The 14,358-nt window shown below is 34.0% G+C and overlaps 1 protein-coding gene across 1 annotated transcript in view; it reads left to right on the forward strand.

Moving 5' to 3' along the window:
• The window catches only part of LOC149412336 (5'-AMP-activated protein kinase subunit gamma-1-like), a 334,414-nt gene that overhangs the window by 32,301 nt on the left and 287,755 nt on the right, over positions 1-14,358 (forward strand). The window contains exons 3-4 of the mRNA XM_089645903.1: positions 3,271-3,377; positions 6,978-7,105. Coding sequence (XP_089502029.1) covers positions 3,278-3,377; positions 6,978-7,105 — 228 coding nt within the window. The 5' untranslated portion in view covers positions 3,271-3,277. The remainder of the gene's footprint in view (positions 1-3,270; positions 3,378-6,977; positions 7,106-14,358) is intronic.

A 14,358-nucleotide genomic window follows, 5' to 3' on the forward strand; every position in this document is an offset into this window, starting at 1 on the left:
ATTCTTTAGTTTCAATTGTTTACCTACAGTTTGTCATCCATGTTATAATTTCAGAACTAAGAGGGATACGTCTGAAATAATCTGAGTTATTTCTGTATATTTTCAGGTCGAACTTATGAAGAATCATTTTGCATGTTTAAAAAAAATACTTAGCTCGTCTTCTACTATCCAGCCTAACCTCTTAGCGGCCCTAGAATATATAAAAAGACTTATTTAAATATATACACAATACACTTATATACTTATATATGTATATAAATATTGTGAATATATTTTCAACATAACTTACATTTAGTAAAACTGGATTTTTTTTGGATTGTCGGATGCTAAATTTCATCAGCAATGGTTACGTCCACACGACTCCGAGCCGCTCCTAACTAGCAAGTACGTTAATAAATACTCGAACATTGATGTGAAGGCCCGAACACACTATTATAGTCACAATAGATTTCATAATTGATTTCATTTATTTGCTTGTTAAGAGCGTTATAAACTCTATCCATGCTCCACAGATCTGTCTCTGTTCATGTTAAAAACTTGATCGAAAAATAAGTATTCATTGGAAAATTGACAGGAAATTAAATTTATTTATGTACAAGTGGCGGTGTTAGTTACCACAATTTAAATAAAAAGTTCCTCACTTGTCTGGGGTCCTCCACTTCAGGTTGCAAACATATTGATTATTATATTGATTAGTTTCTTTGTGGAATGTTATGAAGTATTGAGTGGCGTAAAAATTGAATGGAGATTCAAATAGAGGCGCATTTTACATTAGGTCCACACAGAAGGCCCTGAGGAAAATTATTTCCCTTAGGGATCATGTCATCTCTGGGGATGCTGTGTGGAGGGTCTTTTTAAGGAGAGGAATGAGTACACATGTATCTTGAAAAGACCCACGTTATAGGAGGGAGGAAACACAGAGGCCGGCAAATCGTTCCACAGCCGATCTTTAGAACCCAATAACGAGTCGTAGAAGCGACCCGTTCTCGTGTGATAAATGTCAACCGTGTACAACTCGGAGAATCTTCCACTGTAATATCGGTAGAACAAGGACAGCATACCTACCTGACGCCTGTGCTCTAAAGATTACAATCCGCATGTTAAGATAGAGGAATCTATCAAACCGATTCCCCGTTTCTGCACAGAGTAAATGATTTTTTTCTGGCATTTTGGAGCTCCGGACCATAAGTGGTAGCCAAATTCACCAGTGGGGCGCACTTGAGATTTGTACAGAGACTAGATGTCATTTCGATGCCTTTTAGACGAAATCAGACATGATTGGGTCTTTGAAACATTAAATTCGACTAGGTTATTCTTTCCCCAAGAGGAAACCGTTTCAAAGTAACCATCCATTCTCCACTTTAAAGCTCCCCGAGCTGTTGGAGTTTGTGTATCCTTTGGGGCTTGTTAAATAAAAAGCTATCTTCGACTATAATCTCACCGGCGCAACAGATCATTGAACAACAAAAACAAAGTCGAAGACAGAACCGATCCCTGCGGGACGCCAGCGTTTATTAAGTGTGAGGAAGAGGTGAAACCATCGGGGACCATCTGAATCGACCTTTCCCTCAAAAAGTCGGCATTCCACTTAAGGATGCGGGAAGTCCGTGAGAAGGCAGTTTTGTTGACAACTCCTCGATGCCAAACCTGGTCAAAAGTCTTGTAAATGTCCAGTTTGGGTCTCACCGTAACGTTCCAGGCACCGCCCCCAAACATGCGTCACATATGCAAGAAGATCACCGCACGAGCGGTTCCGCCTGAATCCGTATTGACGGTCGTTAATAATTTTGTTCTTCTCGAGGTATGCGAGCAGTTTGTCGTTGATTACACGTTCCATCACCTTGGATAGAATAGATGTGATCGCTATGGGGAAGTAGTTGACCGGATTGGAGCGGTTACCATCCTTTGGAATAGGATGAATGGCCGCTTTTTTCCATCCAAAGTGTACAGAGCAGGATTTCAGGGACCTTTTGAAAAGCTTCGTCTAAATTGGTAATATTTCTGCAGCGCACCTCACAATATCAGGGCAGTTATTCCGTCAGGCCCGCTAGCTGTACTAACATCGATTACCTGTAAGATCCGGAGTACCGATGCCCAATCCTCAACTTTTTCGTATAAAAATCGCAGTGAGGAACCGACGGCAGCACAGCATCCCGTTCACCCAAATTTGAATAGAGGTTCGTCTTCAGAAATCTAGATAAAAATTTTAAAAGTTTAGCGATGTGTCCAAACTTTCACGATTTACAATATAATTAAACAACAACGCTTTAGGCACCTTTTAATACATAAAAAAATTATTTTCTGACTAGTTTCTTAAAGACTGTAACATCGTGAAGGCAATATAAAATTAACCCTTGGTAATGTATAATTTGTGTGAAATGATAACCGTTTGGAGCCAAGAGGCTATGGCATCCCCAATTATGGTATGTAGAAGGTAGTGGGGAGAGGAAGGAGATAGGGGGAGAGGAAGGTGGGCAAGTACCATGTTTATTTTAGGGTAACCGGATAACTCAACACATGACAAATGAATACAGATTTGAAAAGGGAAATAAAACCATGAGAAGTCACGAAAAAACAAAGGTGAAACAGGTTAAATAAGTTAAGTTAGATTAAATTTATAGGTTAGTTTTTTAAGAAACCCACACAAAAAAATTATATGTAGGTATAAATTTAAATAGTAAAGTTATTTTGTTTTGACCATTTCTACTTTTATTTATATTTTATACTAGCTTTTACACTCGGCTTCGCTCGCGTGGAATTAGGGAGAAATTACTTTACAAAGAATTTTCCCATGGGAATGAATTGTTTTTCCGAGATGAAAAGGAGCCTATGTCACTTTCCAGTCCTTCGGCTATCGATTGCTTCATTGCGACTTGAAAAAAGGATAAAAAACAAACACACTTTCGCATTTTTAATATTATTTAGGATGATTCAATGCCGACTCAAGAATACTCAGCAATGTTATGAGCCGAATTGCTTTGTTAGGATTCCTATACTTATAGCAATTTGACAATCGTAAATAATATCTTTTAAGCCGAACTTAAAAAGCAACTCAAATAGCGGCATCTAAAATGAAACTATAGTAGTAAACTAATAACATTAATTATGTATTAACCTAACCTAACCTAACCGGAATGACGTTCCTGATGACCCTAATTAAATCTTCACCCGGGTAGTGACCAAGTGTTCGTTTATGTGTGTAGGTATATCAAAGATCAGTCTGAGCTATGTAACGAGGCAGATAGTAATGTTGATTCGGTGTTTTTGCAGGCTCGGTATGCAGGCAAGGGGACGCTTCCGGGTGACCGCGGCGGACGCTCCGGAGGGCGCTCCGCCGCCAGCCCCAGCCACTAGGGGACGCCATCAGCCCCTACAGAGTGAGTTGGTATTCATCTATTAGGTACTCTTTTCTCCTTTTCATCTCATCCTAACTGTCCATTTGTCGTCACAGGTTATTAACTACTTGATCCTTAGAGCTGCATCTTAGCGTATTTTGTCGGTTTTTTACATGGGTCGACAATTCAAAAGGTCAGTTAAGAGTTATCAGAGTTTTTGGAACTTTTAATGAAGACGTGCCACGGTCGAGCGAGTGAGATCCTTCAAGGCTACGTGTCATGTACCTACATAGGAGAGTATATTTGTATGTAAAACATGAGAATTGGTCACTGGTCAAGAACCGAATGCTGCAAGACCCTGCGAAGAAAATTAAGTTCGCTATTGTAAGGTAACGGTCTGCAACGCAGTTCAACGTGGAAATTTTCTGCGCAGGCTCTTGCTGTATCCGACCCGTGGGACGACCGGCTTAAAAGCAACGCGGACAACAGTGTAACCTCTTAGATATTTTTTTAAGCCATTGAGTATGCCAATATGAAATAATAGTTATTTTTAAACTTACCTATTTAGGTTCATCTCTACATTTGATTTTCCTTACATTAGAACTGCCTAGATACCAAGGAGCGTCAATTTTCTTTACTTTATCAGATGTATACATTTGTGTTTAAATATTTTTGATTCAAAGGAACAAGTTCAAAATTCAGCTTTTTCTTTCAAAAGTTCTCCAATTTGATTTACAAAAGAATTAAACTGATTACGTACCTTCAAGCACATATAATATTGCCGTAATATTAGTATGTAAGTTTTTCATTATTTTTATTAAATTCATTTTTGCAGAATAACGGCAGATTATATAAATGCCCGATTCAATTAAACGAAAGAGATATACTTTCCACGAGAGTAATATAAACAGACGCCTCGTAAAGTTCATTGAATTCATTGGATCGGTAATGTATATTTAAATATTAAACAAGAGGGGGTGGCACTGGCAGCAAGCACCACATCTATGCAAAATTGCAGCAATATGTAGCGTATAACAATACAAAAAACACCGAGTGGACAGAATCAAAACAAGCGGCGTGTGATTCATACATTATCATTCCTTTGATGAATTGCATAAAAGTGCATCTCTTGAGTTTATCGTGAGCTCTGAAGCACGGCGCACCTGTTTGAGCGCGGAGTGACGTTTGCTCGGGAAAAACTTGTGGTAGAAATAGGGGCTGATTGTATCAGTTCCTCGATAGTTTCCACGCAGTGCAGTATCAGTGTGTCACCCACGTACCGAGTGTCACCAAGAAACATGTCTTGCTTCCGACGTTTAATTGGTAAGCGCAAATGATTCTTTCTTATTTTTTTTAAATTTTAAGTAACCAAAAAATAATTTTAAACTAGGTATTAATGAGTTTTTCTCGCGAGTGCATCGTTACAAACAAATTAATGCAACGAAACACGTTTGCCTTGTTGGCAATGTTTTGTAACTTGAATTTGTTTTTAAATTAAGTATCATTTTCAAATTTGGAACTGACACGCAAGCGACCTAAATATAATATTTTTTACCAGTAAATTATTTCAAATCTAATATATATTTGAAATGTGTATTTATACCATTTATTTAAAATTAATAGGTCAAATTTGTAGAAGTATTTTAAGTGAGATTTTTCATAAATGTGTGCTTTTTATCTCACATGCGATTTTCAATCCCACAATTATAATATTCCGTGATTATTCACGGGACTTTGCTAGTTATTTATATTTAAGATTTTCAATTATTACTTTGGCTAAACAAGTTCGTGCTTGTCGAAAAGTAATGTAAAAACAGTTTTAGCATTTAGTCGAAAATATTAATTTATTAGCTTGTGTGTCTGTCCATGTATCTCAAATTAAATAAACTCGTATTTGCTATAAATTTATGTGTCATTTTCAAAGTCTGTGCCTAAGTATGAAATAATATTTTTAACAAAAAATCTTATTATATACCTCTGGAGTGATTGATGTACACGGTGTATTGGTGTAAGCTATATATACAGGGTTTTCCAATAAGAGGTGTTATTTTGAATAGCCCGCTATTTCGGTAGATGTTACTTTTGAAGCGGTCATTTTTTCACATTTGACAAGTAGAAACTACGCCATTAATAAAAATGGAACGATATACGCTTCAACAACGCATTGAAATTATTAAAATTCACTGGAGTGAATCAAATGCAAATCATCTTGAGTGATGAGGCCCATTTCCACCTCGGTGGCTTCGTCAACAAGCAAAATTGTCGCATCTGGTGCTCGGAAAACTCAAGAGTTATTGTTGAAAAATCATACAAGTAATTAATAAAATATTGTAAATAATAAGATTTATCAATAATATTATTTATAACAGATTTGACTCTTATAGTGGTCTAAGATAATTTTTCAATTTTAGCATAAATTCATGAATATTTGAGATAATTTTTAGATTTAAAGGAAGGTTGTTAAAGTAAGTTATAACTATATGGAGTTATGTATGGATATCTTGCTGATATAAAGAATTGTAAGTTATTTAATTGCTTTTCCTTAAAAAATTGTTGCATTGAATATTTTTTTACACTTTGTCTTTTGTGGGTACATTGAATATTGAAAAGAGAATTTCGGTGGAAAATACAGATGGTTTTTTCAAAATATCCTTAATTATCAATCTTTGAACTATTTTAATTGCATATAAAATATGTTGTATGTTTAAACCATATAATTGAATTAAATCCTTTCCTCCAAATTTTAATATGAGACTGCTTTCTGCCGTTTAAAGCCAACCAATCCACCTTCAGATTTCGCCATCAATCCCATATTTTTAGGTTGTATAGATTTGGCATATTATGACAAGCGATCTCTCAAAACGTTTTTACGAAATTGCAAAATATGTCAAAAACTCGCTCCAATGGATTTATCTGTCATTTCCACAATTGGGACTGATTTGGAAAGAATTCATATTATGCCGTGTTATTCAGTTACGGGTTCTGTTTCGGAATATTATTTGAAAACTTATTTTATTTTCTCATTAATAATGAATCAACTCAACCGGGTGACGACATAGCTCCACTTTACTTACACTGTACAGACATTTTAAATTATTTTTCCAAAGGGACCTAAGTAAATAATGATATAAAAAATCAACCCGTAAAAACAAAGTTTTTTTACTATAACGCAACTATTTTCAATTTTCGTCCTAGTTGCCCCATCTCTTGTGATGGCTAGTAAACAATTTCAAAGAAAAAAAAAATAGTTTTGGCTGAGGATTCAACTTTCCTCCCCAGGGACTAGAGTCAACATCGATAACACCTAAGCCAAATCCCAATTGTATAGTACCGACTATGAATTTCAGAAAATGCGTGTGTGTTCAAAAATAATAATATTGAATTGATTTTTTTATCGATTTAAATAAATTCATATCATTTTTAAATTATGTTAAATTGTCACTGTCCGCCTCTCAACGTCGGTGTTCCGAGTGACGTAATACGGTCCTGCCGCTGAGAGGTCCGCTGCAACTTATGTTTGAGCCTAACTTAGTCGCATATGTCGGTTATAAGAAAGGAGTAGGTAGGTACCTTTAGTTTCGCTTTTTATATAGAAGGAAGAGTTATGTGGAGTTATGAATAATAAGCATGGTTATTCCGCAGATCAGTTCCACACCATCTCGCCATGCATGCCGAGGTCGCGCTTTGCCGTCATCCCCGAGGACACGGCGCTGGGGGACGGCGCGCTAAACCAGCAGCAGGACAACTGGGACTTCGGCGATGAACAGGCCGTGAGTTATTTTTACCATTTCTTCATTTAATAACATTTTCAAATCATCCGGTTTTCTATTTTTTTTTTGTTTTTTGAAAATTGGGAAAGGGGTGTTTTTTACTATTGACTTCGCACGATACGATAAACGATTGCGAGTAAGTAGAAAAAATAAAATAGAAAAAGTCTTTCATTCATTACCAGAAAATTTACGAAATATAAATATGTAACAGTTGCGTACCGATCGATTGGTACTCGACGAATGGACTGTATTTTTAAAGAGAAAATAAGATAAATCAGTCGTGTTTATCACAAGGAAAATAGGAGTGGGAAAAGGAGGACTTTACCGTGTGAATGATCTTTCTTAATTTGAAAGTTCTGGGAACAAACTGGGAGCCACTTGGATTCTTTTCGAAAAAATTTTGCTCAGCCCAACGGAATTACGGTACTTATGACAGATAACTCTTGTCAATCTACCTCACAGTCAAATTAAATTGTTGGAAGGCAGAACGTTTACCATCTTTACTGACCACAAGTCCACCATATTCCCCTTTCAACAAAAGACCGACAAGTGCTCACCAAGGCAATTCCGACATCAGTTTACCACAGACATTCGCCACGTAGGGGAAGGACAATATCGTCGCTGATGCCCTTTCCAGGGTCGAAACAATCGATACTCCCATTGACAACACAGGACTATTCTACTTCCCACAGTTTTAATGGGAATAAGAGCATCTTGGAGAGATGATCTCGCAACTACTTCTGTCGAACTAGTGTACGGCGAGCCGCTCCGCTTGCCAGGGGAATTTCTCGTGACAGGATTAACAACCGACAATGACACAGGCAACTTTATCAGGGAATTAAATAGTTCAACGAACTTCTTTGAATATTTGCCTGTTGAAGGCACCCGCAATGGCGAGTACGACAATTTATCTTCAAGGACCTTCCTACTGCAACACCCGTCTTTCTGAGGGATCACACTGTCTAAAGCCCATTGCAATAACTGTACAGCGGATCTCACCAAGTCGTCAAATGAACGGATTTACACCATCCTAATAAAAGGAAATGAAGTCATTGTAAGCATTGATCGCCTCAAACCAGCGTATCGTGCATCTGAATCCGTGATAGTTACAACCGTACCGCAACCAACCCTTTCAACAACTCTCAACAAGCATCACTCGATATGGCAGTCACGTCCATTTTTCAAATCGCCTCGATAAGTAACTCGATGTCTCATGTAAACAATTAATTGCATCATGTTACATATACTAAAGAAAACACTTGGCCAATAATTGCTAACACAAACGCGTGATCTTTGTAATAACAATACCATTATGCCCCATCTGCAGTTCGCCATAATTACAAAGAAATCGTACACGATGCATATTTTTGCTAGCGCGACAATTCATATGATTTTATTTACGTTCCAAATTTCTAATATTTATTCCATTATTAAAAAAGCAGACGGTGCAATCGCTCAGTAAACGTATTTCGCAGTCACTGCTATTTAAGTCGAGCTATTATTTATTTATTTTTTCTCGCTATGAAAGCTTTTACATGTATACAATGTTTAAGGTAAGCTGATGAAGAGTACAATAATGATTGTATATTACATAGCATTTTAGGCCGAGTACGGACAGTATAATCTGGTAAAATACTAGTTATCGTTGAGATTTGTTATATTCAAGTAATAGTAGTTCAATAAATAAAAATAATAATAAGAGTACAAGATAGGTACTTATGGTACTATGAAAGTAGTAGAGGATAACATTGTTGATGTTAGTAAAATAAATATGAAATGTTTATTATTGAGCATGATAGTATTAAGCAAAACTTTATAATGCCACATTGGGTACTATACAGAACATAGCTTTAGTAGTAAGCGTTTAAAGGTGGTTTGAATGGGAGATATGTAAATACGAATGTTATTTTCGAGGGAGCGCGCTAATATTAAAAAAAACGATAATAATTAAGTAAAAATATTTAATAAAACACGCCTCGTTTGAAATAGAGCAAAAACCTCTCGACAAATGCTTTAGCTGCATTTAAAAATACACTATGATTTTTTTATACCAATAACATATTAAATAACTGAACAAAACGTGGTTTTAATAATTTTCAGAGCCTACTTTGCGATTTTTTTCTATCGAGGCAATTTCATATAATTAAGGTTTCGCCATAACAGATGTATGGATATTTACTTAAAATTTTTTTTTTTTAAATTTTGGAACTTAAAACTTGAGTTAAAGTGAAGTATGTTATAAATCGGTAGAAATTGATAACATTAGTAGAGAAATGAACAAGAACGGTTTGTTGTAAAGCAAATTAATTTATTGTTATTAAAAATGATTTAATTTGTCGAACTCCTTTTTCAAGTTTTTTAAAAATATTTAATAATAATAATACCTATTCTCTTTTTAACGGTTTATTTTAAACAAGTCTTGTGGTGTAGTTATTATTACGCCGCATGACTCAATTCTGTTTGGTCATGCCTTAAGAAGGCGACATAGATGTCACGCGTAACAATTATTACACAGCAGAACTTGTCTATATTAAACCGTTAAAATAATAATTCAAAATACATATAAAATTATTATAACTAGTAAATATTAAAAAAATAGCATAAAGTGGTAGGTAATATTTACTTATTACTTGCAAAATTTTACGATATAATGTATAAAGCGGTCGATTTGTATGTTTCCATAATGTTTCCAGATGTTCATAACAATTCCAAATTGTTTAGTAAACAACTAAACGAAGTTCTTTTTCAAAAGAAAATTTCTTATAAAATATATAATACAGAGAGGTTATTACATTAACAACGATATTAGCGATTGTATTAAATTACTTCATTAGATCAAAATAAAAAAATGACAAATATTTCTGTATGAACTGCATTAATAAATTAGAACAGTTGGCCATTGTGAATCTGCAAACTATTTTCAGATTCTCTGAAACTCTGAACTTTTTTTTTTTCTTTATTCATAAAAATATATTTGGATACAGGTTTTTTACATGCTTTTCGACTACCACACTAGACACATGTCCGTATTATGGTAGTCGAAAATATGCAAGGAAGCTGGATTTACTTCTACAATGCATTTTAAAAACAGGCTGATAACACTCAAGATGACACAAAAATGAAAGGATTCGATTGATTTTATCGTTCGGGTGTACGGGTATGAAACCGATATTAATAATATTTTTTTTTTGAAACAAAATAACTTTGAAACAAATAACGAGTGTACTTCCACTCTTTCCATTAAAAGTGTGTACATACATTTTATCAATTCCATCACTGAGAATTAACATTCACTGTAAACCTTAATTTTTCCTGATAATTAGGAAAATAGTTTCTTACAGTCAATATCTATGTATTAATAAGGGTGACAGAAACGGATATCTTAAATTATAGACCTACTGCATATAATCGACAAATACCTATGTTACAAAATATTTGAATCATTCTAACTAGCGTCACTAATCTGGGAAGTTATATCATTCAAAGACCATAATTTTATTTAAAAATATTTAGAGGCTTCCGGTGGTTTTCCACAGGACACTCCCTTGGGACCTGTATTATTTGTCATATTTATCAATGTATTGTAATAATATTTTAAGAAGCAAAAATACTCTTGTTTGCCGATATCAGGAGATTACAGTAATCAAAGCAATTACCTCATAGTAATATTGTTCAATCTAGTCTTGAACTCTTACAAAAGTGGTATAATTACAATGAATTTTTTGAAATATTGATAGAAAATGTGATTTTACGTCATTTGAAAAAAATCCTATTATATCTCATTGAAGTATCAACAATATTCCTCTAAAAACATTACTCATATCAAAGATATTGGTATCTGATTCGATGAAAAACTAATATTTGTCCCACACATTGATGGCTTCGTCCACACGACGTCCGCGCAAGTACAAGTATATAATATTATTTTCTTCCTGAGTCTGAATACTGGCTAAGTGTATTATGTTACTTCTTGAACTCTTCGAACGCAGCCCGCTTTGGGCTAGCCGGAGAGCGAGTGTATACAACATATACTGTTTCAGTCGCCACGTTTTGTCGAGCTACAAGCCTACATGATCAAAAAATGCCCAAACGTACTTAATTTATAATGACGTATTCCATTCCCTGTCTCATCAAATTCTATATATACGTTATAACTGCGTTTACAAAACAAAAATAAAATAATAACAGTTCATTATTCACTTTGCATACAAATCAGTTAAAACAGTAGTATTACAAGATGGCTAGCAGGCAATTTACACTCACCATAGATTTGGTTTCAATGCTAATAGAAAATCGTACTAATGCTATGTCCAGAACTTTTTAGGTCCATTCACTATTTCAATCATGGTAACGGACTGTGATACCATCAGGCCGTTTCCCCGCACGGTTACGTGGACTTTCATGGTACATTACCCTCTGGGGGTTGATTTGATGGTACAGACTTTGTTGCACAAACATAAGCTGCTATATTACTACTGTCGTCACCGTGGCCGAAACGGTACAGGCTTTGTAGCTGATTTCACTCAACAAACATACACCATTTTAAATGGTGTAGGGTTTGTAGCTGATTTTGCGCAATAAAACCCGTTTGCAGCAAAAGATCAAATATATTGTAACAAAAAATAAGGCTACAAAATGTTTGGGATTTATTTGATGAACGGTGAAAGATTGCGCTACTCTTGTAAGATTCTTTTCACTGCCTCAATAAGGATGGGTTGTTTCACAGAATTTGAATAGTTCATAAAATTTTGAACTTGATTTTCAAGTTCTGTTATTATTTCAGTTTTCTGAAGCAACTGGTCAATAGTGATATAATAATAGAACATGAATAGATCCTTCACGGAACTTGAAAATGGACATTGAAATTTGATGAATTTTTCAAATTCCGTGAAACAACCTGTCCTAAGTGATTTAGAATAGGTACAATTCCACAACTTGGTCCCCATACCACAAAGCACAATAAATAAAAAATTGAGAGAATTTAACATAAAGTTTCAAGGTTCATCAATTTCAAACCATCCAAACCGGTATTATTTATGTTAATTAAAAGAAATTGCTTGATTATTTAAACGACTTATCTTGCTAAAGAGCCATAAGCGACTTGGTACTTGTATAAAAATTAGTTAATGGATCAATGGATACACCTGACTTAACAAAGCTGACAACATCCCGTGTTCAAATCGTAACACGAGACCTCCAGAGTTGCTCTTTGCTAATTGATCGAGAAAAAGCTATTTCATTTATTCCCCAGTCCAAAGGCTACATAGGCTTGGGAATAAATTCAATTCTATTCATGTATTTATTTATTCCGTATAAAATGTAAATATTAAAAAATAGAGTAACTAATATATTAACTGTAATTAATTTATTTTAGATTTCTTTTATTATATTGCTCATTTTTGCTATTCACTGTAGGTAGTTATAACATAGTAGCTATCTGGGATCCAGGATACAATTTTTAAATTTTATTTTATTTCTCGTACTAGAATATATATTTTTTTTACTTCTTTTGTATGTTCCATTGCTTGCTATATAGCTGGCAATAAAACAAATATTATTATGTACATTTTTAGCCCCTGCAATCCTGCATACCCAATTTCAACCGATTTATAATAAGTTTCTAGTTAACTCTTTAAGTTTTTAAGTTCCAAAAAAAGTTATTTTTGAAGATAATATGTAAACATTTGTAATGCCGAAAACTTAATTAATATTTTTGCTTAGCTTAAGCCCCGGATACCCAATTTCAACCGATTTATAATAAGTTTCTAGTTAACTCTTTAAGTTTTTAAGTTCCAAAAAAAGTTATTTTTGAAGATAATATGTAAACATTTGTAATGCCGAAAACTTAATTAATATTTTTGCTTAGCTTAAGCCCCGGATACCCAATTTCAACCGATTTATAATAAGTTTCTAGTTAACTCTTTAAGTTTTTAAGTTCCAAAAAAAGTTATTTTTGAAGATAATATGTAAACATTTGTAATGCCGAAAACTTAATTAATATGTTTGCTTAGCTTAAGCCCCGGATACCCAATTTCTACCGATTTATAACAAGTTTATAGTTAACTCTTTAAGTTTTTAAGTTCCAAAAAAATAAGTAATTTTTGAAGATAATATCTACATTTGCCGAAACGTGAATTATATAAAATTCCCATGATAGAAAAAAATCGCAAAATAAACTCCGAAAATTATTAATTACACGTTTCGTTCTGTTATTTAATATGTAATAATTTAATATATCTTTAAATACAACTAAAGCACTTGTCGAGAGAGTTTTGGTCTATTTCAAACAAGTCGAGTTTTTATTGAATATTTTCACCATTTTGACTTAATTATTGTCGTTTTTTATATTAGCGCGCTCCCTCTAACATACGTATTTACATATCTCCCTTTCAAACCATCTTTGAACACTTACTATGGGGCCTTAAAACACTAATCTAATGAATACTATTTTTATTTAAAAATAAATTTAAAATTTATTTGAAATAAAAAAAAATATTTTTAAATTGATAAAAATTATCTTAATTTTTTTGGACCAGAAAAAAACTTAAAATCTGCTTTTCCTGAAATATCAGCACCTGAATTATCGTGGTACGAGCGCGAAACGCAATGAAGATAATGTAAAACATTTTTCGAGTGCATTACATAAGGGCTAATACCACTGAATAGACAATACATACTAAAAATGCCTTCCATGTAGATTTGAATGGAAGCCGACGTCGCCACTGACATATTACTTTTAGGTTCTAGCCCATTTTTAACGCGCTCTGTCTCTCTTACACTGCCTGAAATCGTATATTGCCATTACATTTCATCACAATGAAAATTTCATAATGATGATCAAACACAGTTCTGTATTTGAAATTTATGACCAGTGTGTCTGACTTTTGAATCACGAAACACGCCATTCTGCAATTCCTGTGTTTTTATTTATTTGAAATTAGATACATAATATATTATTTTGATATGTAAAAGCTTAGCTTTTATAAAAAAAAATTAAATATAAAAACAGAAAAATAAGTTTGTCTGTGCAATAGCATAAAAGCCTACATGAAAATTAACCTAGACAGCATTTCTAATTTCAAGTACTTACGCAACATGAAACATGTCAATACCAGACCTCTTACAAAGGCTTGGTCGGTGTCAAAACAATCATATTTTCATAAATATTGTGAAACCTGAAACTTTGCAAAGTAATAAATATATTGTTAATATTGGTTCTTAGTATAATTTTCCGGAATCTTTTAAGTTAGTTT

Source organism: Hesperophylax consimilis, chromosome 23, assembly GCF_061612785.1.
Source record: "Hesperophylax consimilis isolate HC1 chromosome 23, BYU_Hcon_1.0, whole genome shotgun sequence".
NCBI classification, from domain to species: Eukaryota; Metazoa; Arthropoda; class Insecta; order Trichoptera; family Limnephilidae; genus Hesperophylax; species Hesperophylax consimilis.